This window comes from Ambystoma mexicanum, chromosome 6q (genome assembly GCF_040938575.1).
Source record: "Ambystoma mexicanum isolate Mex_15411 chromosome 6q, UKY_AmexF1_1, whole genome shotgun sequence".
NCBI classification, from domain to species: Eukaryota; Metazoa; Chordata; class Amphibia; order Caudata; family Ambystomatidae; genus Ambystoma; species Ambystoma mexicanum.
The window spans coordinates 651866006-651888799 of record NC_090937.1 but is presented as its reverse complement, the minus strand read 5'-3'; the positions used below and the strand labels follow the sequence as shown (position 1 = coordinate 651888799).

At 46.5% G+C, this 22794-nt stretch overlaps 1 protein-coding gene across 1 annotated transcript in view; it reads left to right on the top strand.

The window, feature by feature from the left end:
* The window catches only part of ADAD1 (adenosine deaminase domain containing 1), a 1643060-nt gene that overhangs the window by 1388984 nt on the left and 231282 nt on the right, over window positions 1–22794 (top strand). The window contains exon 11 of the mRNA XM_069631143.1: window positions 18594–18726. Within this exon, the coding sequence (XP_069487244.1) occupies window positions 18594–18726 (133 nt within the window). The remainder of the gene's footprint in view (window positions 1–18593; window positions 18727–22794) is intronic.

The following is a 22794-nucleotide window of genomic DNA, read 5'->3' as shown; positions in this document are numbered from 1 at the left end:
GTTTTGCATCGTTGGATTGCTTCCAGGTAGAGGCGTCTGTGCTGCCTGTGATTGCAAGTATTGCCTGCTAAGCTCTTCAGTGCGTTCTTTGCTCACTATTAGGTCTCTCCGGAGGGCATTAGTCTCTTGTTGGGCAGAATGAACCTCAGCACGAAGCTCTCCTGGTAACTGGGCCAATTGGTCCATTTCTGATGTCTCCATGGCGCCCAGGTGGATTTGTTATGGTAGGCTTCGTGTTCTGTTACACTCACCCGGTATCCACAGGGACTCCACCCGGCCGGGTTACTCGCTGGTATGCTTCTCAGCTTTACCCTGATGTGGTCTGCGGGGAAGGTTCTGCCTTCTTTGCAGGGGCGCGTTGTCTTTCATGGGCGAGTGCCGTCCAGTTACTTCAGTGACGCCGGCCCGTTTGATATTGTTCAGGTAGGTCTTATTGCTGTTCTTTAGTTTTGTTGCTATCCTGCATGCCTTTCTTTGTTTAAAATGTCTGTCTCTTTTTTTCTCCCTTAGGTATGCAGAGCTTCAGCGCGGCGAACTGGCTTGGTTGAGCCCCGCTGGCAAATGATGGCGCATTAAGAGCGCTATGATGCGGTAAGTAAGTGTTATGCGCTGCGCTGCAAAGTCTTGCCTTTGCTAACCTGTGTTTTCCTTCCTTGTAGGTCACGGTGTTCTTCAGCGTGAGTGGAATTTCTGGAGTGGTGCCAGCCGAGAGGCGACCAGCCAGGTAAGCCTTTTGAGCAGTTCGTAATTTGTAAATGTCTCTACAGCTTTCTTTAATGTTGCCTCTATCTTCCTCTTTCAGGTCGTTCTGTCTGGGAGGCATGCACATTCAAGGAAGCTGTTCTCAGTAGCTGCAAGTGTTTAAAGATGAAGACTGCAGGTAAGATGCTGCTGCTATTGATGTTACTTTTGTCTCCTTGCAGGTTCTGCTTCTCCGAGGTTTGAGGGAATAGCTGCACACGGTGAGTGTCACGTTGCAAGCTGCAAAGTAACACAAAGCATGTTCTGCAGTCAGGGTGTGGTTTATATAGCCCAGGTAAAGTAGTACCAGGGAAAGTAGTTCCAGGCCTTTCCCCACCCAAAACACTAGACCGCATAGCTTGGTTCTTAGGGAACCAAGCTATGTGGATGCCTCCATGTTGGTTGACAATACAATAAAGTAGTTCCCAAGCACATTGTTTTTCTCAGTGTATGAGCCTGGCGCCATAGGCACCAGGACTGGCCCCATGAGGGCTTTTGAAGAGGATGCCAGGCTCTAGAGGCCCGAGTCCTGACTCCACCTGGCCAATGGGTTTGCCAGAAGAGGTTTTGGGCGGGGGTCGTGACAGCTGGTGCCTGTAGCGGCGAGTAACAAGGGATGGTATTCCCCATATTTTTTGATCCCGAAAAAAGACAGAGGCTTGAGACCCATCATGGACTTGCGTTGTTTGTACAAGCTCCTCAGGAAGGACAAGTTCAAGATGGTTACTCTTTCTCAAGTCCTCCTGGCCCTTCAACTTCAGGATTGGTTGGTGTCTCTCGACCTCAAGGATGGTTACTTTCATGTGCCGATTCATCCCAAGCACAGGAAGTACCTGAGGTTCGCGGTTGGCGACTGGCACTTTCAGTTTCGGGTCCTGCCGTTCGGATTGACCTCCGCCCGAGGGTCTTCACCAAGCTGATGGTGGTGGTAGCGTATCTCAGGAAAGGGGGGATTCACGTCTATCCCTACCTGGACGATTGGTTGATCAAGGCGCGCTCTCCCGAGCAAGCACTGGATCATCTGTCCGTCACCTGCCACTCCCTTCACAAGCTGGGCTTCTCCCTCAACCTAAAGAAGTCCCATTTGACACCTTCCCAACGGCGCCAGTACATCGGAACAGTGCTCGACACATCTCTAGGGCAGTGTTTGCCTCCCCAGGTGATGGCTCATCACATTCTGCAGATGGTGGACAAATTTCAACATGCCCAGAGTCTCCTGGCGTTCGAGTTTGTGAGGTAGCTCGGCCTCGTGGCATCATGTATTCTACTGGTGCCAGAGGCCAGGCTGCGGATGAGATCTCTGCAGTGGGCTCTCAAGATGCAGTGGTTGCAGTTCTCCGGCAGGATGTCGGATGCCGTCTAGGTGCCGCCTTCGGTCGCCCAGGATCTTCTGTGGTGGGCCGTCGAAGGTAATCTGATGAGGGGAGCTCCATTTTGGCAACCCTGGCCGGAGGTGACGATCGTGACGGGTGCATCCCTCAAGGGCTGGGGAGCTCATGCCAAAGAGCTGACAGCCAGTGGCCGTTGGTCTCCGTCAGAGTCTACACTCCACATCAATCTGTCAGAGCTGCAGGCTGTCAGGCTATCCCTGAAGGCTTTTCTGCCGTCTGTGCGGGGAAGAATGTCCTGATTATGATGGACAATACAGTGGCCATGCACTACCTCAACAAAAAGGGGGGGCAGGGTCACTCCCACTGTGCAGAGAGGCGATGCAGCTCTGGTTCTGGGCCATCCAGCAGGAATTTCGACCTCAGCAGTTCATCTGGCCAGAGACGAAAACGCGGCGGCGGATGCTCTGAGCAGGCAGAGCATGGTCTCTTACGAGTGGGAGCTGGCTCAGGAAGTTCTTTTGGAGATCTTCGCCCTTTGGGGAACCCCACAAGTGGATCCCTTCGCCAACAGTGTCAACCGGAAGTGCCAAAGATTCTGCTTGCAGGAATTTCCTCCAAGAGGAGCCTTAGGGGACGCGGTCGTGGTGGAGTGGTCCTTCCCACTGCTGTACGCATTTCCTCCAGTCCCCATCATTCCGCAAGTGTTGGCATGGCCAGGAGAGCGTGGTACCGGACCTTCTAGACATGTGCATCTGCCCTCCACGCCGTCTTCCCTATCGAGACGATCTGCTCTCACAGAAGGGGGGTCGGGTTCTCCATCCAGAGGTCAAGTCTCTCAGCTTTCATGCTTGGTATCTGAAAGGTTGAGGTATAAGGATTGGGACCTCCCCGAAGACGTGATGGAGGTGTTGCTTTCGGCCAGAAGGCCCGCAACAAAATCCCTGTACTGTTGTCTTTGGAGAAAGTTCTGCAACTAGTGCAGGGTACAGAATGTGGATCCTTTCCAATGTTCCATTCCTTTTTTTCTGTCTTTTTTGCTTTCGTTAGCCCACAAGGGCCTACAAGTGGGTACCATTAAGGGTTACCTGGTGGCGCTGTCAATACTAACTAATGTGTTTCCTCCGTCGCCTTTCCAGGTGCTGGGATGGGATTTGAACTTAGTTTTAAAGTTCCTAATGGGAGCTCCATTTGAGCCCTTACATTCTTGTCCGCTGAGACTGTTGTCCTTTAAGACTGTATTTTTAGTTGCGGTTACTTCCGCACGCAGAGTGAGTGAGTTGCAGGCACTTTCCGCCAAGCCACCTTTCACGGTGTTCCATAAGGACAGGGTTGTCCTCTGGGTTCGTCCTTCTTTTCTTCCGAAGGTTGTGTCGGAATTTCATTTAAGCCAGAAGGTGATTCTTCCGGTGTTTTATCCTCCTCTGCATCCTGGTAAAGAAGAGGAGAGGCTGTATAGGTTGGATCCTAAGAGGCCTTTGACTTTCTATCTCTCACGGATGTCCCGGGTCAGAGTGGACGATCAGCTATTTGTTGGATACGCTGGAAGGCGTTTAGGTCAGACTGTTTCCAAGCAGACCTTGTCCAGATGGATCATTTTGACGATCTCTGAATGTTACCGTTTGGCAGGTAAGGACCCTCCAGTAGGCTTACGGGCTCACTCTAGTAGCGGTGTGGCTGCTTCTACAGCCCTACAGAGGGGCGTTCCGATTCGCAGTATTTGCGAAGCAGCCACATGGGCTTCTGTCCATACCTTTGTGAGACACTATTCCCTGGATTCTATCCATGCGCAAGATTTGGCCTTTGGCAAGGCGATCCTCTATTCTGCAATTTGATTGGGCATTCTAAAATTCGAAATTCTTTTCCCACCTCCATACGTTGGTACTGCTTTGGGAGTCTGTCATAGATGTGGAATACATCGGAGGACACAATCCCTTCAAAGAACAAGTTACTTATCTTACCTGGTAACGTTCTTTCGATGGGATGTTACTCCGACGTATTCCACATCGCAGCCTGCCCCTCTACAGAATTTCTTATGCGATTGCAGCTTACGTTTCCGCAAGACTTTCTGCTGTCATGCTGGCAGGAGATTGGTGCCACACGTTCTGGGGGAAAAAACTACAACTGAGGCTACGGGCGCTGTGCGTCCTAGATATAACATCTAGTGACGTCGACCCTCGACGGAGGCCCTCGAGGGACAGCGTGTCGACGTCATTGACGCAGGACGCCTACGCCGAAATATTTTCCGAAGCAGCACAGCTGTGGTCATTACTGTCATAGGTGTGGAATACATCGGAGGAACATTCCATTGAAAGAACGTTACCAGGTAAGATAAGTAACTTGTTCATTTATAAGTAATAATTTGAGAGAAAAATAAAATTGTCAGTTGGGATGTGAACCCATGTCCCATTGGCTTGGGGGATGGCCAATTAAACACAAGACCAACATAGCAGTGTAACTAGTACACTGAAAATAGTGTACTTGTCGATCATTAAGTTCAATTAAAAAAGAAAAGTAACTCTGTGCGCGCCAAAGCATACTGGTGCCAGTCAGTCCCTTCACCTGCTGGGATCTGCGGCCAAAACACTGCTCCGAAACATCTGGCACCAAAACAGCCATGCCAAAACATCCTGCTTCACCTTCAGACATCCACAAAATACTCAATGAGCAAATGAACTAGTAATACCAAGAGGTCATGGCTCTGCTAAATGAAATGGGCCATAAAGGTGCAAGAACATTGGGGCTGGGAGCTATACTCTCTGTACTACCTAGTGCATAAAAATAATGGGGATAGGCGTTCCATCTGGGATGTGTTCCAGTTGAGCAGGTTCATCAAGAAGCTGAACTTCAAGATAACCCCATTGCAACAGGTCATCCTTTGGGTCGAAAGGGGAGACTTTTTTGGCCTAGGTGGCGCTAGACGTCACATACGTGCCAATATTGGTGCATCACACGATACCCAAGATTTACAGTCCACAAAATCCATTACTAGTTCAAAGCCTTGTCCTTTGGTCTCAGGTCAGCCCAGAGTGTTTACAAAGTCCCTAGCTCTGATGACTGCCATCTCCGCAGTGAGGGCAGTTAACACATACCTTGATGACTGGACCCAGAAAGGTGCAAACTGCAAGACTGTGTCACAATGTAGATCTTGCCTCCTCTCCCAGCCAATCTCTGCTTCACTGTGAACTTTCCAAAGTCATCACTGGCCCCCGGCGCAAAATGTCCAGTTCTTGGGAGCACAGAAAAATAGAGTGAATTGACTCTGTTAGGACTGGTGCTCTCAGTTTGCCCTAAAAATAGGGAATGACCACTTTTGCAATGTATGTCCGTATTTTCGTGAATATTCAAATTAGAAACTATGCATAATTTTCTTTAAAAATATTTTTATTTCACATCTAATTGCTGTGACGTCTTTCATGAATATTCTACTTCATATTCAATGAGGCCTGGCATAAAGATATTGGCTCGAATTCCATGTACGTTTGCCAATGCATTTCGGTTATTAAAACCTTTGTCAGGGCTGTACAATTATTTCATTATTCCTAATCGTTCTCTATTTCAAAACAATAAATCAACATAATCATAAAATAATCATTTGTCAGTAATTCCAAAAACAAACGCATGCAATCACACATAGCCATTCCAAGATTTGTTTTTAAATGTTCCAACAGTGAACTGGTGAATAGGAAAAAGAGAAAAGAGAAATCTTTATTAGAGATTGGTTATGTTACTTGCCTTGCGATATTCACTTAAACCGTTGGCAATTGGGTAATTAGTTGAAAGCACCTTGTGGTTCAAAGGGCTCTGCGTCCCGTAGAAGAAGTGTCCAATCTGAGTATACCTATTAATGTTATGTGAAAAGATATCAGACTGAGGCATATCACTCAGCACATTCTAATCTAGAGCGCGAGACACACTCTTACCGTTACTCAGCAAAATCGCTCCGTTATGGTCAAACACGTCTGCAGGGGCGCAAGCGCGAATGACGGGAGCAGAATGTATGCGTTGCCATGGGTATCCAAAGGCGTCGGTGGGAACACGTAAGCCTTAGGTCCCACCACTGTGCAAGCAAAGTAGGTGGGACTGTCGCCATGACCACTCTGTGCTAATTAGAGTAGAACTGGATGTGGTGACGGGAGTAGAATGTATGCGTTGTCATGGGGATCCAAAGGCGTTGCGGGACTGTCGCCATGACTACGCTGTCCTTATTGAAGTAGTACTGCTTGTTGTTCATCGGCGGTCTAACGCCTGTGTGTGTTGAAAAATCTCGTTGTGTATTTCATGAATGCAGTGAAAACAGGTCCTTAGTAGTTAAAGTGATACACATCTTAAAAGCGGGGTGTCTACTACACCCAGGTGTCAAAAAAATGGTCCTAGAGGAGGACCCGATGTTGGGACAAGTTGTCAAATGTATTACTGCGGGCAGAGGTCGAAACCAAATAAGGGGCCAGTTCAATGTTTAGGGGGGTGGGAGGGAGTCAATACTCTACCAACAAAATGGGAAAGTAATGGCTTGAATACCTTGTCTGGAAGGGTGGGAGGGAGTAAATGATCAGTAAGCAAGATAGGAAAGTTGCAAAGGCACATGTGAGGGTCAACTCAAAAAGGCGGCTATAGATACAGTTAGGCGAAAGTCAAATTATCACAGGACAGTGATACTGGATTAGAAGAAGACAACTATGCTAATCCACTAAGTGGATATTCATAGGTAGCACATCTCGTTTATTTCTTTATTTAGTCCCTTGGGTGTCGGAGAGCTCAGTCGATCTATCCAAAATGTTTCTCGTTGCTCAAGTCTTTTTTTGAAGATTCTCATATTTGTTGTATTTGCGGACCACTTCTAAGATCACAAATCTGATCTGTGCTGGATTACAGTGTTTTTCTTGCCAATGCCTGGCCACCGAAGTTACTGTGTGATTCCTTATGCATGAACGATGTTCGTTCCATCGAATTTTAGCAGTCCGTTGTGTCTGGCCAACGTAGAATAGCCCACAGGGGCATTTGATTCCATACACAATATTCTGTGTGTCACACGTGGCATAGTCTTTCAACTTGATCATAGTTCCAGAGTGTGGGTGGTTAATGCTCGAACCTTTGATGATGTAATGGATTATGTAATTGCAGTTACTGCAGTTAAGGCACGGAAATGTGCCTATATGCTCTGTTACACTTTTCTTGCGCATAGGTTTTGTGTAAACCAACTTATCTTTCAGGTTCTGGCTCCGTTGATACGCGAAAGTAGGGAGTTCTTTGAAGAGATATTCTATTCTCTGATCACAGTTTATGGTATTCCAATTTTTCTTGATTATGGATTTTATCCGACTGCTTTGCCTTGAATATTTTAATACAAAGACCAGTGGGGGCAATTGTTCTGTTTTGATTTTGGGTTTCATGAGTTCTTCTTTGTTTTGTGTGGCTGTGCAAGCAGTAGCTATATCTATTTTTTCTTGAGTATACCCTCTTTCCAAAAATGTGTTCCCCATCTCCTTCAATAATTCTTGACAGTCCATAGGGTCACTGACTATTCTTTTTACCCTTCGCATTTGGCTATAAGGGAGATTCTTGATCAGGCTGGGCTGGTGAAAATCTAATCTATGTAAGAGATTATTGCGATCAGTATTCTTGCGATAGATCGTGGTGCGGTATTCGCAGTTAGTGACTTTTATCTCCACATCCAAAAAATGTATGATTTTATTTGAGTGTTCATGTGTAAACTGGATGCGGGTGTCTGTTATTCAGATAGTCGAAAAAAGTTAGAAGTTCGATTCCGTGTTTGTCCAAATTCCAAAAATTCTGTCTATATATCTGATCCATATCGACAGATTGTTTTGCCATTGAGAATTTGTGAGTACCTGTTCCAGTACATCACTTTTTTTTTTAACTACACAACCCATGAGTCTCTGTATTCCATGTCCTCCCAACCAGTCACAACCCACTTCCTGTGCCTGGATTCCTCCTCTGCTTTTACTCGCTCTGACATTTCTCCTTTTATGGCTAGTCCTCGCCAACAGTGCAGAGACTCTCCTGAACTTTGGAACTCAACTGCCGGTGAACATCTGGTCCTCTGAAGCTCTATGCTACAGTTCTGTTTTCAGCTATTCTTCTGGTCTTCCCCTATGAAACAATACAATAGGAGATTTTAGGGGGGTGCCTTTGTAGTGAACTTGCTAATATAATGCAATATCATTTTAGACAAGTACAATACTTGGGTGGGAATTTAATGCTCGCCTCCTAGTCTTTAATAGAATTAATACTCTCTGCACAGCTAGCAGGGGTAATCTTCATTCTATGACAAGACTGGAGGCGAACATTATGCTTGTTCAAAGCTTCCCCAACACCGTTCCAGATAGACTCTCTGCTGGCTTAAAATAAAACTCTTTAAATGTACGATCATTTGACCAGTCTGCCGCTAGCATGATTTCACTCAATGGTACACCGGCTCTCGCGGCTGTCAAGGCCATCGCTCCTCTCACTGAATGCGCTCCATACATGTCTACATTCACACTTGCTGCATGCATAATCTCTCTGACCCATCTCGCGATGGTAGCTGAAGTAACTGCATGATAGGGCTTCCTTTGCGCTATTAGTAGCTGTGTAGTACTTACTGCTCTATTCTCAGCCGTCCTACTCTCGTACTCTTTAATACATCGTGCTACGCACCATTTTGTATTGCTCGGAAAATACGGGTAATGGACTGTAGTAGTCCCTGTCTTGGTCCTCTTGACTATAGAGAAAATCACTCCATCTGGCCCAAAGGATCGCCTGTTAATCTCTAGGGCTCTAACGTCTGACACTCGTTTGCAGGAGATTAAACATAGTAACATAGCTAGCTTACCTGCTAACTGTTTAAGCGAAAGGTACCCATCTGTTGGCCAATCTGATAACAAGTGTAATACTTTAGACACGTCCCACGTTGTACTATACCTGGCTTCTGGAGGGACCCTGGATCTCGCACCTCTGATGAGCCTCACTACTGCAGGATGTTCTCCTGCAGGAACGCCTTCTATTGGCAGATGCCCTGCCGATATTGTACACTCCTATTGTACGAAAAGCTTTCCCGGTCTGCAGTAGATTTGCTAGGAAATTCAGTATTTCCACTACAGGTGCTGAAACGGGATGAACACTTCTGTTCTTGCACCAGCTTGTCCATTTTGCCCAATCTGCGTTATAGCTCCTCCTAGTGGATGGAGTCCAGCATTCAGCGATGAGCTGCGCAGCCTGCGCCGAAATTCCTGGCAGTGCCCAACGTTTCCTGATATCCTGCACGCGGCTAGCGGTAGTGTCCCTCTCACTCTGAGGATGAGACGATCCAGCTGGGTCTGTGAGCAGTTGCTCTCCTTGGGGAAGGACTCTGGGTATGTCCGTTACCATTTCCATTAACGTTGGAAACCACACTTGTGACTTCCACAAAGGCACTACTAATACCAGCTCCGCTTTCTCCCTCCGACATTTCGCTAGAACTCTGCTCAACATCACGAAGGGGGGAAAAGCGTAGTGCGGGCCTTCTGTCCACTCTTGTAGGAAGGCGTCGGTTCCTTGCGCTCCTGGATCCAGCTGTAGTAGAGGCTCATCTGTGCGTTGAGCCGGGAGGCGAAAAGGTCCATTTGTAATGGTCCCCCTCTCGTGTTCAGCCTCTGAAACACTGCTGGATCCAGTCTCCAATTGATGGTCTGTCAGGTACCGAGAGTTCCAATCTGCCACTACGTTCAGAGTGCCTGGCAGGTACTCTGCTGTCACTGACGTTTCTGATCATAGGCAGAAGTGCCACAGGTCTTTCGCTAGCTCTGCTAGGATCTTGGACCTTGTACCGCCTAAGTGGTTGATGTATCGCACTGCTGAAATGTTGTCCATCTTCAGCAGGACACAAGATTTTACTCTTCCTCTTGTGAAAGCCTTGATCGCGAACGATCGTGCTAGGAGCGCCAGACAGTTTACGTGAAGGCAAAGTTCCTCTTCGCTCCACTTGCCTCCGGTCTGTAGAGTGCCACATCTGGCTCCCCAGCCCTTCCGGCTGGCGTCTGATTCTATTATCAGATCTGGCTCATCTCCGAATATGGCTTGCCCATTCCAAGCATCCATATTCTTTAACCACCACTCTAGCTCTGTAATGGAGTCTTGATCTAGAGGTACCTGCTGATGATATTTCAGACCCTGTTGCAGATGCATTATCTTCAACTTCTGCAGTGCTCGGTAGTTCAGGGGGCCTGGAAATATGGCTTGAATAGATGCTGCTAAAAGCCCTACTATTCTCGCCAATGTCCTGAGAGATACTTGCTGCTTTTCTAAGCATACTCTGATCTCTCTCTTGATGTCTTTTATCTTCCGAGCTGGAAGCTCCAAAGTCGCCTTCTTGGTGTCTAACACAAATCCTAGGAAGTCTCATCTCTGTGCTGGTGTGGTGTCTGACTTCTCTATGTTCACTAGGAATCCTAGTGAGGCCAGAAGATCTTGCACCCATCTCGTTTGGTACACTAATACTTCTCGATCTTCCGCTAGGAGTAAAAGATCGTCCAGGTAAATGATCATCCTGACGCCTTTCTCCCTGATCGCTGCTGCTACTAGCTTCATCAACTTCGTGAATGCCCAGGGTGCAGAAGCAAGTCCGAATGGCATTGTCTTGAATTGCCAGAATTGTTTTTGCCAGCGAAAAGCTAGGAATGGTCTGTACTCCTCGAGTACGGGAACTGTAAGGTAAGCGTCCTTTAGATCTAAACGTGTGAGCCAGTCTCCTTCTCTTAAGGAGTCTCTGAGCTAATGGATGCCCTCCATCTTATAATGCCGATATATGATCCAGCCGTTCAGCTCTTTGAGATTTATAACCGGTCCTACCTTCTCTTTCCTGTGTACCAGGAACATATTGCTCACAAACCTCGGAGTGCACTTGCATCTCTCTATCGCCTGCTTGCAGGCTAGCTGCGCTATTTCGCTGTCTAGGCATGCTTGCGCTAATTTCTGACTCTGCGGTCTGCTCCGTTGTACTGGGGCCTCTATGAAATCTAGCTGAAGACCTCTGACGGTCTGCAATAACCAGGAATCGCTTGAAAGCTCGCGCCAATTCTCTAAAAACATGCACGTCCTCCCCCCTACTGGAGGGTACTGAATCGCTCTCACCTGGTGTAAATCCTTGACCTCGTCCTGATCCTCTTGAACTGCGGCCCCTCGGGAATCTGCCTCTGGACTGGAAGAATGTGTCTTGACTCTTGTTCTCCCAGTATTGCGCTGTGGGGTTTTGGGGTCTTCTCCCTCCTTGGTTGCGAACGGCTGTACAACCCCTGAAGCGGCCAGTCCCTCCAAAAACTCTACCTGGGAATATTTTGTGGATCAATGCCTGTGCCTTTTCTAGTGAAGCGTATGTTCCGACAAACCTGCACATCTCCTTCTCAAAGTTCTCTCCAAACAGGAGGCCCTGGGCCCCTTCTCCAGCTTCATACGATGACAGATTGCTAAGCTTCGAATCTATCTTAAGTAATAGACCTTTTCTCCTTTCTGACGCAATGGCACAATTTGCATTCCCGAGAAAACAGACTGCCCTCTGAGCCCACCGAGCGAGGGCTTCAGTGTCAACTTCTTCTCCTGTGTCCTTTGCTCTTTCTGCGAGGTCCATAATTTTAGCGAGGGGTCCTGCTAAATCCAACACCTTTTCCTGGCAGCTTTTCCAGGACCCCGCTTTTCCCCTTGCGGGGGTCTTTGACATGAATGTCAGCATTTTTGGGTCGAGCTCGGGGGCTTCCACTACTTTTCCTGGGAGGTCTGGTCGCGGGCACTCCGCTCGTAGGCACTGTCTCACCTCTTTGTCTAGTGGTTTGCGCAGTCTTGAGGTCATATACTGCGCTACTCGGGGGGATGGTTGCCACACTGTGGACCTCGGATTCCGGATGCTGTCCGGGTCGAACATCTTGAGCTTGTAGGAGGTGCTTCTCCTTCCGCGCTCTTATGCCCACTGGGTCTTGCCCAGTCCTCTTCCTCGGCCTCCTCTTCTCCTTGCGAGGCCTGCTCCTATATCTGCTCCTCTTCCGATCCTGGGTCTTCTCCTATGTTATCTTCCCATGAAGAGGGGGTCATGAGGTCTGGCACCGCTTGACGCTGCAGATAAGCCTTCTTTAGCTTCGCAAAAGCGTCAATCACCTCTGGGGCCTTTTCTACTGCCCCTTCCGAAGAGCCCCGGGGGTCGTCAGAGAATTTCCTCTCGAGGGCTATCTTACTCCCCTTATTTCCCTCTTTCCAGGGTTCTGTGGGCGTGCACTTAACATCCTTGGTGCTATTACTGGGCTGCGAGAGCATAGCCTCCAAAGTCTCCAGCCTCTCTGTTAGGCAGAAACCTGTGCAGTTCCCTTAGGGAACACTGCAAAAGATTTAGGACTGCAGGTGTTAGCAGTAAACCCACTTGGTAGCAGTCTGTACCACCCAGATTTACCTGGTAGCTGTGGCTGAGCAGTCAGACTTCTCTCAAGAAGAGTTAGGCAGTATGCAAAGTATACACAATAGGCACTCAGACACACCAATACAAGCAAACACTGACCAGAGCTTTGGTATCAAAGTATATAATTATTTATTTAAAAACACAGTTTGAAACACTCCAGCACTCTTGTTGTAAAATATTCTAAACACAGTTACTATTGTAATATATACACCCCTTTTTCCTTATCAGATAAGTCTTAGTAAAACACCACTTATTTTCATACAGAGGTGAGCGCTTGACTAGATGGCACTCTAGTAAGTTTGTGAAAAAGGGAGGGGAAAAAGACAGAATATGGAAAGGTATACCACTCTAAGATTTAGGAACACTGTTAGCAAGGCAGAAGAGCAAAAGTCACTGGTGAGCCAAAGTCAAAAGGCTGGGCCCACTCTTAGAGAGAGCAGAGCACAAATGCGCCCAAGATCACACAGTTACACTAGGCTTAGAAAGTCTTGCAGAGAGTTCAAAAAAGAGTTTAGAGAGGCTCAGGAAAGTTTAGCCAGGGTGTCCCAGGCCAACCCGGGTTCGAAAGCCGGGGGCTAAATCTACCCCATACAGTCGGTGGCAAGGGAAGCCAGGCGGGACACGGTACCTTAAGTGGGAAGGATCCTCCAGCGGTGGCAGTTGTTCCTGGCAGTGGGTGCAAGTCGCGTCGTCGTCCAGGGGAAGAGAAGATCTCGACTTGGAGGAAAGATGAAGGTAGTTGCACTGCCAGGGAAGAAACCAGCCGTGGAGTTTTCCGGTTAAAGGTGGTACCTTTTTTTTGCGGTCGTGGTAAAACGTGGTATCCCGGTTGCCGGGGTGCTTGGCACAGGCAAGGCGGCCACGAGGTACGTCGGGAAGGCGAAAAGACGGTGAAACTGGTTATCCCCACCAGTCAAAGGAAGAAGACACTCCGGCGGGAAAAGTGGTGAGATGGTCCAGCAGGGCTCCACCGGTGGTGTCGTCGTGGCAGGTCGGCTCAGCTTCTCCCTCGTCGGATTCTTAGGTCCTGTGGCGACTTCTGAAGTTCCAGTCCCCAAAGCCCTGCTTTTATGCAGAAAACCCCCATTCACTCAGCCTAGCTGTCACTCAAACATGCGAAGTGGTGAGCCGGCCGGCTCACCACTTGGGCCAATCAGGACGGAGTGCGACTTGAGTTGCCTAGGCAACTCAGTCCAGGGTGCCTAAATCCCCCTCCACCCTTCCTAAGTATCCCAGACAGAGAGGCACCACTTTGGAGGGCATCTGTGGAGAAGCCCGCCAAAAAGTGGAACAAAGGGCTCGACTTGGGTTGGAGTCACAGAAGAGAACACAAACGCCATTTTAGAATCAAGTTTTGGCAGAAAATACCAACCGGAGAATTAATATTAATTAAATAAACCAGCGGTATGTTCGAGGCTACCGTAAATAATTAAATAAAGATAGTAGCCTAAAACAATGGGAAATCCCATAGGAAAATATTTGCGGTTGAATATAAAAAGTAGTATCCACTGCCACCAGCCAAAACTCGATCAGGGGGGACGGAGACGTGCCCCCTCGACTAACAGACCCTGGGGCAATTGAATTGCCCCAGCCAGTAAGTCTACAATATGATGGTTTGTACTGGTTCTGTTCAGAATGTAAGACTAGTAAAGTCAATGGTGACTTTATATGCCCTGGGAGACAGTAGTCAGTCCCAGGGTATGGAGTCTATACTGGGGGGTCTCTAGGACACCCCTGTGTTACTGCACTGAGGGTGCTGTGTAACACACATCACAAAAACACATGAAGCCCTATGGGGTAAAAGACCCCATAGCCCATTAAACACATCTAGATTCAAAGAAACACACTCAAATCATGCCCAAGAGTGCGGGTAAAAGAGTCTCACTCTTGGCAAGAGAAAAAAATAAACCCCCGAAATCCAGCAAAGCTGCTGGGGGACTCACTAGGTTAGGAAATTCAGCCTAAACAGAGAATTCTCCCTAACACTCTCCTGCAGGGGTCTGACCCCTTCTGCCACTGCATCAATCAGGGAGCTTCCCAGCACTTGTTTGAAGCTGGCAGCGAAGTCCTGCGACTGCTCCTCCTTGCTCCACTCGAATTCTGACATTTCTGTGATGTACAATGTGCCCAAATACCTGAGTCAGGTGTCTTAGCACGCCCACTGCTCCTTCTTGATGATTTTGTAAATATATCTTTATATTTTTTTTTTTTGTTCTTTTCAGTGGCTGCACCTTTGCCTGTACTCTGTCTTCAGGCTTCTGCGAGGATCCTCGCTTCTGCTGCGCCAATCTGTTGCCTTATGGCTGTGTAGGGAGGATTGTCTCTCCCTGAGCTTTGCTTAACACTAACACGTGGGCTGCTGCCTCCTCGTGTCTGTCTGTGAATATATGGCGCGTGTGATCGTTATGACCGCGAAATCTTCACATTAATCTCCGCTGTCTCTCGCTCGGATGAGCATTATGATGCCGAGTGTCTCTATCACTAACGGCGTCGCCTAAAAGCAACGTTACTCGCAGCGCCTGTAGCGCTTAAGCTCCTCCCACCCACGGGTGGGGGCTCGAGCTTGCAGCATTGAGTTCTGTTCTATGCTCGCGGCTACTCCGCCCACCCGCGGGGGGGGGGGTGGCCGCAAGTCTGCTCTGGAGCACAGAGGCGCGCTGCGCTGCTCGCGGGCGCCGGCTCCTCCTCTCCAAGGGTGGGGGCCGGGCCTCGCGAGTGCCTCTGGTGCGCCCCGTAGGCCGCGAGGCTGGCTGAATCCCAGCTGTGTCGGGAATGCGACACGGGCTGCCGCCTCGCGGATGAAAATGCCTGCCGGACCGAAAACACCGGAACTCTCACTCGAATAATCCTCGCCACGCCTCTAATTAACGCTGGCTATCTCTCTACGCGAATGCGGGTCTGAAAACGACATCTAAGTTCAGAAATACTTCTGCTGGCTTTCGCTTTCACACACACAATGTGCTAAATTCATCACTGCCTAATGTCAACATCATTAAAACTCTTCCATTCAAACTTCTTCCAATCCACACTGACATACGGAGAGAGAGGAAAAAACACGTATCTGCTTGAAGAGCAGTAAAAGAAGAGGAGGAGTCCAGGCACTGGAAGTTGGTTGTGACTGGTTGGGAGGACATGGACTACAGAGACTCATGGGTTGAGTAGCTTAAAATAGAAAAGTTTGTTGTTCATTTTTCAAAGTGTTACATGAGTTTGTTGAACTGCTGAAGAGTAGAAATAAATGAAGATGAAGCATAATGGTCGCCTCCAGTCTTGTCATAGAATTGCACATCTAAACAGCCATTTTTTCTGGGGTACAGTCAAATCAGTTAGCCAAACCATCATCGCCTAAAATCCTGGGTCTTGAAATCTAAGTCAATGCTCTCACTCAAAACATCTCCACAAATCTCACACACTTTTGTCCAAAAACTACCAACTCGTACACAGCTCCATAACATATGCTCAAACATACCAACCTCCTGGACACAGCCCCAACATTCATCTGAGTCTGAAATACCCAATTTCTTCAAACGTTCGGGGCACCAATAAACTCTATTCAAGATCTTTATTTGCCTAGATCTCTCCCCAAGATTCAGAGAGCAGAGCATTACATTCCCACACATATTCTGCCAAACTTCCTGAGAAATATCGTAGTTAATCCTCCTGCTCCATTCATCACAGAGTTTATCAATATTCTTGTAATTCGCAACAATTAATTTATATATTTTACTAGCTAGCCCTCCTTCCCATGGTTTTGGTTTTTACCAGGAAAATGTTCAAATCCACTTTGTTTGTCCAATTTCACCAATCAAATTCTTCAGACACCTATAGTCTGCATTTGCAAAACCTGAAATGTTCCAATTATCTTGCACTTCACCAGCAGTCAACCACCTCCCGTCACTCTCAAGCTCTCCAATCAATTCTACACCTCCTAAAAACCACTCTGGCCAGAACAACATTCTTCTATTGTCCCTTATTTTCAGATTACGCATGCAGTGATTTTAGAGCATCAAAACCCAATAATTCCGGCAGCTTATGCCAGGATTCCCTCAGAAATTCTGTGGCAGAATTCTTCCCTCAGCCCGACTTAGATTGAGTAGTCAGGAGAGCTCACGGGGTCAACGGACCAGAAAAACTTGACTCCATAATAGTCCAGGCACCAGGATTACTATCCAAAAACGGAATAAACGATTGGCCCGAAAATGGCAAGTGGTAGGCTCTAAAATTCGGGACCCCCCAGCCCACCACTATCCACTGGCAGCAGAAGTGTCCAAATGTTACGCCTTGGAGGTTTGCGATCCCAAAGAAACTCCTGCATTGATTGTTCAAACTCCTCCCAGTAGTGAGGTCTGACCTTCAGAGGCAACATGCTAAGAGTATAATAAATGTTTGGGGCTGAAACCATTTTAAGAGCATTCACCTTACCCCATAGAGACAAATTCAAAATGACCACCTCTTCAAATCCACCTTAAAGTCATTACAAACCTCCTTCAAGTGTACATCAATCATGTCATCTACTTGCGGCGTCAACCAGATACCCAAGTAACGCATTTTCGATTCACACCACTTGAAACCCATGGACATGACCAAAGTATTATCGCATGTGAGAGGCAAGACCTCAGATTTTATCCTATTGATTTTGTAACCAGAAGTCTCATAAAAGCTTGTAAAAATGTGCATTAAAGCCAGAAGTGAATTACTCAAATCTTGTAGGACAAGCAACAGATCGTCTGCATAAAACCACACCTTCTGCATAACACCCCAGCAACTCACACCACGTAAAACCGGATTACTCCTAAGCGCTATTGCCAGTGGCTCAATGTAGATGATAAATAAAAGTGGTGAGAGCAGGCACCCATGCATGGTACCCCTTTCTAGATTAAATGGTTCTGAACACAAACCGTTAGTTTTCACGTTCGCTGTCGGTTTTGCATACAACAACTTAATCCATGAGATATAGGGCCTAATTCACAGAAGCATTTTATAATGGCAAACCCCCATTGGAAAACACTCTGTGAATCAGAGCCATAGTGTCTACTTATATTCATCTCCTCTAAAACCGAATATAAATACTCAAAATTAACTCGATCGAATGCCTGCTTTCTATAGGCCCCTCTTATCCTATGCCAATCCTCCAATGCTCTGACGCTTCTGATGTTGATGTCACCAGGGGACTTGAAGACGGGAATGCATAAGATCGATGTTTACAGTTTTCCATTTCTCTTTCCTGTTCAGCAGCAGCATTCAGACTCCCAGTGCCTCTATGTCTCTCTGCAAGGCCTATGTATGGGAAGCACAGCATGCTCGTTTGGTTTTATCCCCATTAATCGCTCCTGCAGTCTCCAGATGTCTTCTAGTGGTCTTTTAGGTGGCGCACACATTGTGTGTGTAAGTGTTAAAGAGAGATGGTGTTGGGAAATTCACTGCAATGCACTCAATTCCACTCATGGAAAGATCCCCGTCATGTCCTGGAACTTAACTTTGCTCTATGTAAGATTGGAACATTATCCACGCTGGATCCTCTGGTCCCTGTGGAGAGAATATTATTCTCATTTTGTCTAATAAAATAAAGTTTAAAGCATGTGGATGGGCATCTATTGGTGCGACAATGATTCTGTGAGGGTCTCGAATGATCTAGTAGCTTAAATAGGCTAAGCTTTGGTATATATTTTGGTGTTGTCCACAAGATGCTGTTATTCACACGTGAACGCTGGAATCTTTACAATTAAGCATACGCAAGTTCCTACGGGAGGTTAAGTACGTTTTCTTAAGTGTTCCTAATTGTTATGTTATTTGCATTCAACATCTTAGTGTGGCTGTTTATTGGGACGTGTTTGTCGAAGGAGGACTGGAACATTAAATTGGGGGGAAAAGGAAAAGAATGGAAGGTCCTACAGTTGTAAGATGTATCTACATGTTGATAGAGGCCACATCTGATTGATCTTATTAAAAGCTACGTTGCTGTGGCACTTAAGGCATTTTATTACATTTAGATAACTGCTATTTAAGATTACAAAACTGCTCTTTAAAATAGAACCTTATGTGGAGTTCAGCAGTGAATTATGAAAAAGGTAATAATTGTATATTTACTTTTTCCTTCCGTTTAGATCACCATTCAAAAGTGGAATATCGATGGCAAGTCGCCTTTGCAAAGCAGCAATGTTAAGTCGGTTCAATCTGGTTATCAAGGAAGCAAAACGGGACGACTTATTACAAGCTTTTTCATATCATGAAGCAAAAGTAAATAGCCTTTTTAAAATTTAATTTTATTACAGTTCTCACATTGTTGGGCCATCGTTCTAGTGGGTTCTACAATTTTACGATTAATTTCATAGATAGCGTTTGTGAACTAAGTTCTCCAGTGAGGAAAATGGTAACAAACAAGCATTGGCAAAGCCAGTAGGTATGTGGATTGCAATTGTTTGGATTTTACATTTATAGGTATGAATACATTTAATACTTTGGCTCTACATGCCCAATGGTTACTTTAAAAGTGCCAGGAAGGTGTCCAAGTTAGTGTTTGAAGATGCATGATATCTGTAATAGACAAAGACCTCTATTGTGATGGTGTATGCACTCTTTTTACTAAGTATATTGCTGTTGGATTTGCCAATGCTTGTTTTTATTGTATGCCTAAAAACTCTTCCTTGGGAAGTGCAACTGTACTTTTAAGACTTCAGGCCACGTAACAACAAAAATGCATGGGCTAAATAGGTTGAGTAAAAGAAATAGGATATTTTATATGTGCCAATCGAGGTCATTACCTGTTGTGCCATGTGCTGCTGAACTGGAGTGATATGTCAGTTTGTTAGCATATGCTAATCTGTTACAAATCTGCACCTTGCCAATAATACAACAAACAATGCAAATATGCGGTTGGGTTCTGGTACGAAAAATTGAAGGGTCCAAAAGACTTATTGGTAGGGTGCGCACAAGAGTGAAAGCTAGGGTGTGCAAGAGGAGATTTGACAATGTCCCATGTTTCTGGAAGAGACTCTAGGGGCCAGTGACAGCCACCTGCTATGCAATGTGATCCTTGAAGGGTGTAAAGGGGGTCCCTCAGTGCCTCTGTTGATTTATAGCCTTCTCAGTAAAGTCACTCTAATAGTCCTACTAGCCTGTGTGAAGGAGAACTAAATCATAAGAAGCATGGGGCAGAATGATGGTCTGTGAACTAGGACCACAAGCTAAGGAGAAACGATGGTGGCTTTACAGATTTGGAACATTTGGGTCACAAGCAAAGCACATATCTCAAACATACTCACCAGGCTCACGTGACCTATGTCTTTAAACTGCAGAGGAAGCTTGCAGGGCGACTGGAGTGGATACTGGGGAGTTCAGGTGAGCCGTGGCGCAAAGAGACGCCCACCATGGCAGTGCTGCCTGATTACAAAATTACAGAATACCCCTTAATACACACAGCAGCAAGAGTAACAGTCCTATTTCAAACAGGGCATTCCTTATAGCGCGAATTAACAGGAAACTGGCAATTCACCATGGGAGCCACCCGAGTTAGATTTATGCTGTAAAAAGGGGGAAGACGGAACATACCTTTGAGGGAGTTGCGCTAGCTTTAAATGTTGCTGTGTTGTGTAAAGCGAGGAGCGATGAGTCAGTGAAAGGCTGGACGAGAGGGAAGTGTAAAGGCATCATGAATGAGACAAAGACAACAATATAGATGTTTAACGTGTAAACTTGTATTAACTAAAATGAGGGTTGGGAAAATACCTAACTTGCCCTAAGATAAGGTGGGATTTCCCTACATAAATGAAACTAATGATGGTCTGTGTCAGGAAGTCCAAAGCAAATGTCTGTCTGTGTCCAAACCCTATACTTGTCCTCACATCTAAGTAAATACAATGTGTAGGGATGTCGACATCCAATGATAAGGGTTCCAAATATTAGTTCAGAGCTTCTTCCAGCTCTTAGGTGGAAAAGGGTTTTCCCTTGCCCATGATTCAAATAGTTCATACTACAACAAGGGGGTTACCTTTCCCCTGGCTTTCAAAATGTTCAATGTTTCAAAACACAGTTATTTCACTTTACAACAAAGGGATTCCCTTCCCCTGGCTTTCAAGTAAGTCTTTCAATGTTTCAAAACAACAGAATTCCTTGGGATAGTTAAGATTCCAACATACCACAGTTCCTTGGGATATTTCCCCAGCTTTGAGAGTTTGGTTACTTGTCACCAGTTTAACATTCAGCTCATCAATCTCAGTTCATATAAGCTTCCTTTATTTACTCAGTATGGCTTTTCATTAGGTGGGCGTATTTGGTCTAGGCGCAGTTGTGGGACCACATGGTCCACCCATTAGAGGTCACGCAACCAACACACCTTACTTCGTTCTGTTTCATAAATTTCTTGCCACAGTTTCAGCTTCACAATAAATCTTGACCCAGTTTCCTTTCATCTGCCTTTGAAGCTTTATTATAACAGATTTTTGTTAACATGTTCTTTTTCAGTAGCTTTCACTTGCAAAACGGACCTAGGAAACGTAGTCTCTTGTATACCAGCTTTGCTAATATTTCAGTTCTCTTGCTTAATTATTCTTGGGTGTTGGCAATGCTTCATCAATGAACTCTTTATTTTCTTTTTTACTTTTTATTATTTTCCAATAAACATTTAGCAAATACATCAGCATTCGACATTTCTCCTTAAGTCGCTCCCACCCCCATTCCCCTCCCTTCTGCCCACAGCCGCCCTTTTCCCTACATGCGTTAAATATGCGCTAGTTGTTGGGGATATCGTTAACATTGTACTATTCCCTAATTCAAGTCCAAAAGCTTAAGGCACAGGTGGCACCATTTCTGTCTTTAATCCTCTTTCAAGAAGGCCTGCACCTCTCCCCAATCTTTTGCGAAACGGGAGTCTATTTTCAACAGCGTGGTGGTATGGAGAAGAACCCCTAGTGAGTCCCTGGCCTAAGTTGGGGGCTATCACACAATGCCATCTAGAGCCACTACTCTTTATGGGAGGCAAGGAACTAAAATCCTTCAACAGAGGTAGAAGAGAACCGTACAGGCAACAGAGGCACTGCAACTTTTTGCTGTGGCAGTCCCAACACAAGCCTGTGTAGTCATGAGGGACACTACACTTTTCTTTGGCACTACCAAAGTAAGACCACGCAGTCATCATTGGCAAAGTGATTTCTATGCCATGGTCTTCCCTTTTTGAAGAAGTGCAGACTGCTATATTTGCTGTGCCTTGAATTAAGGCCACCCAGTGCATATTTCACAGTGATTAGAACTTGCCTTGAAAGTCCCTCTTTGCGGCAAGTTGACACAACCTTGTGAAGAAAATCACAAACAAATGATACTGCATTTAGGCAAGCTTGCATTCTTGAAAAATATTATGTTGAATAAGAAATGGACAGGCCTATCCAACTACCCATTGAGGATTTGGGTTTAATATAATCTTTGAAAACGTGTTTTGGCAAAATCCATTAATGTGTATTTGGGAGAGGGCATGGTCTACCTATAGCCCCTCAGAACCCCAAACAGCTTTCCCTCCAGTCCCCTCAAGGATTCTAAAACTTCAATTGCATCTTCCTTATTACCTCTTGCACCTCTCCCATACCTAGTAGCTCCAATATCCACCATTCTTCTATCTACCCAGTCACAACCCGAGAGAGCACTCGCCTCAATCCAGCCCCCCTACCGCCTCAAGTCTCTACGTCTCTCCCGTAGGTGTAGGTTTGTGACCTTCTTGTGGGAACTTCCTTTTGTGGTTCTCTGTTTCCGACTGGCTGATACTTCTGGGATCCTGAGAGGTGGTTGAGCTTGTCTGGAGAAGTGCTACACCCGGGATTATGGGGTTGCCCGTGATGGGGTCTAGTCCTGCTGCCCCCAAAGTGCAATACGGAGACAGCTCGTAGCTGCCCCTCTTTAGGTCAGAATCAAGCCTGTGGCCCGCTCCACCATGGAACACAGACTGCAGGAAGCTGGGACAGCACAGGGTGGCAGGCAATGTAATAGTTCTTCACTGTGCACCGCACTCCAGCTTTGCACCAAATAGAAGGCAAACTACACTTTTTTACCACTGTGGACTGGCAGGCATTGCAATACATTCCTAGTGTGAATGACACAGTGGGCACTGCCTGCATGCAGTGCAGCATCTGCTGCAGGAGCACTCTTAGTAGTTCTTGGTGAGCTTGGGCAAGGGAGACGGTGCTGGCGGTGCCGATAGGAGGACCGAGCAGCAGCAGCGTCAGCGTTTTACTTGGAAACTGAACTGCAGACCACTCTGCTTACCGTGGCTGCATTGGTCTGGATCCTCTGTCATCAACCCAGACAAGGGGAGTGGAATGG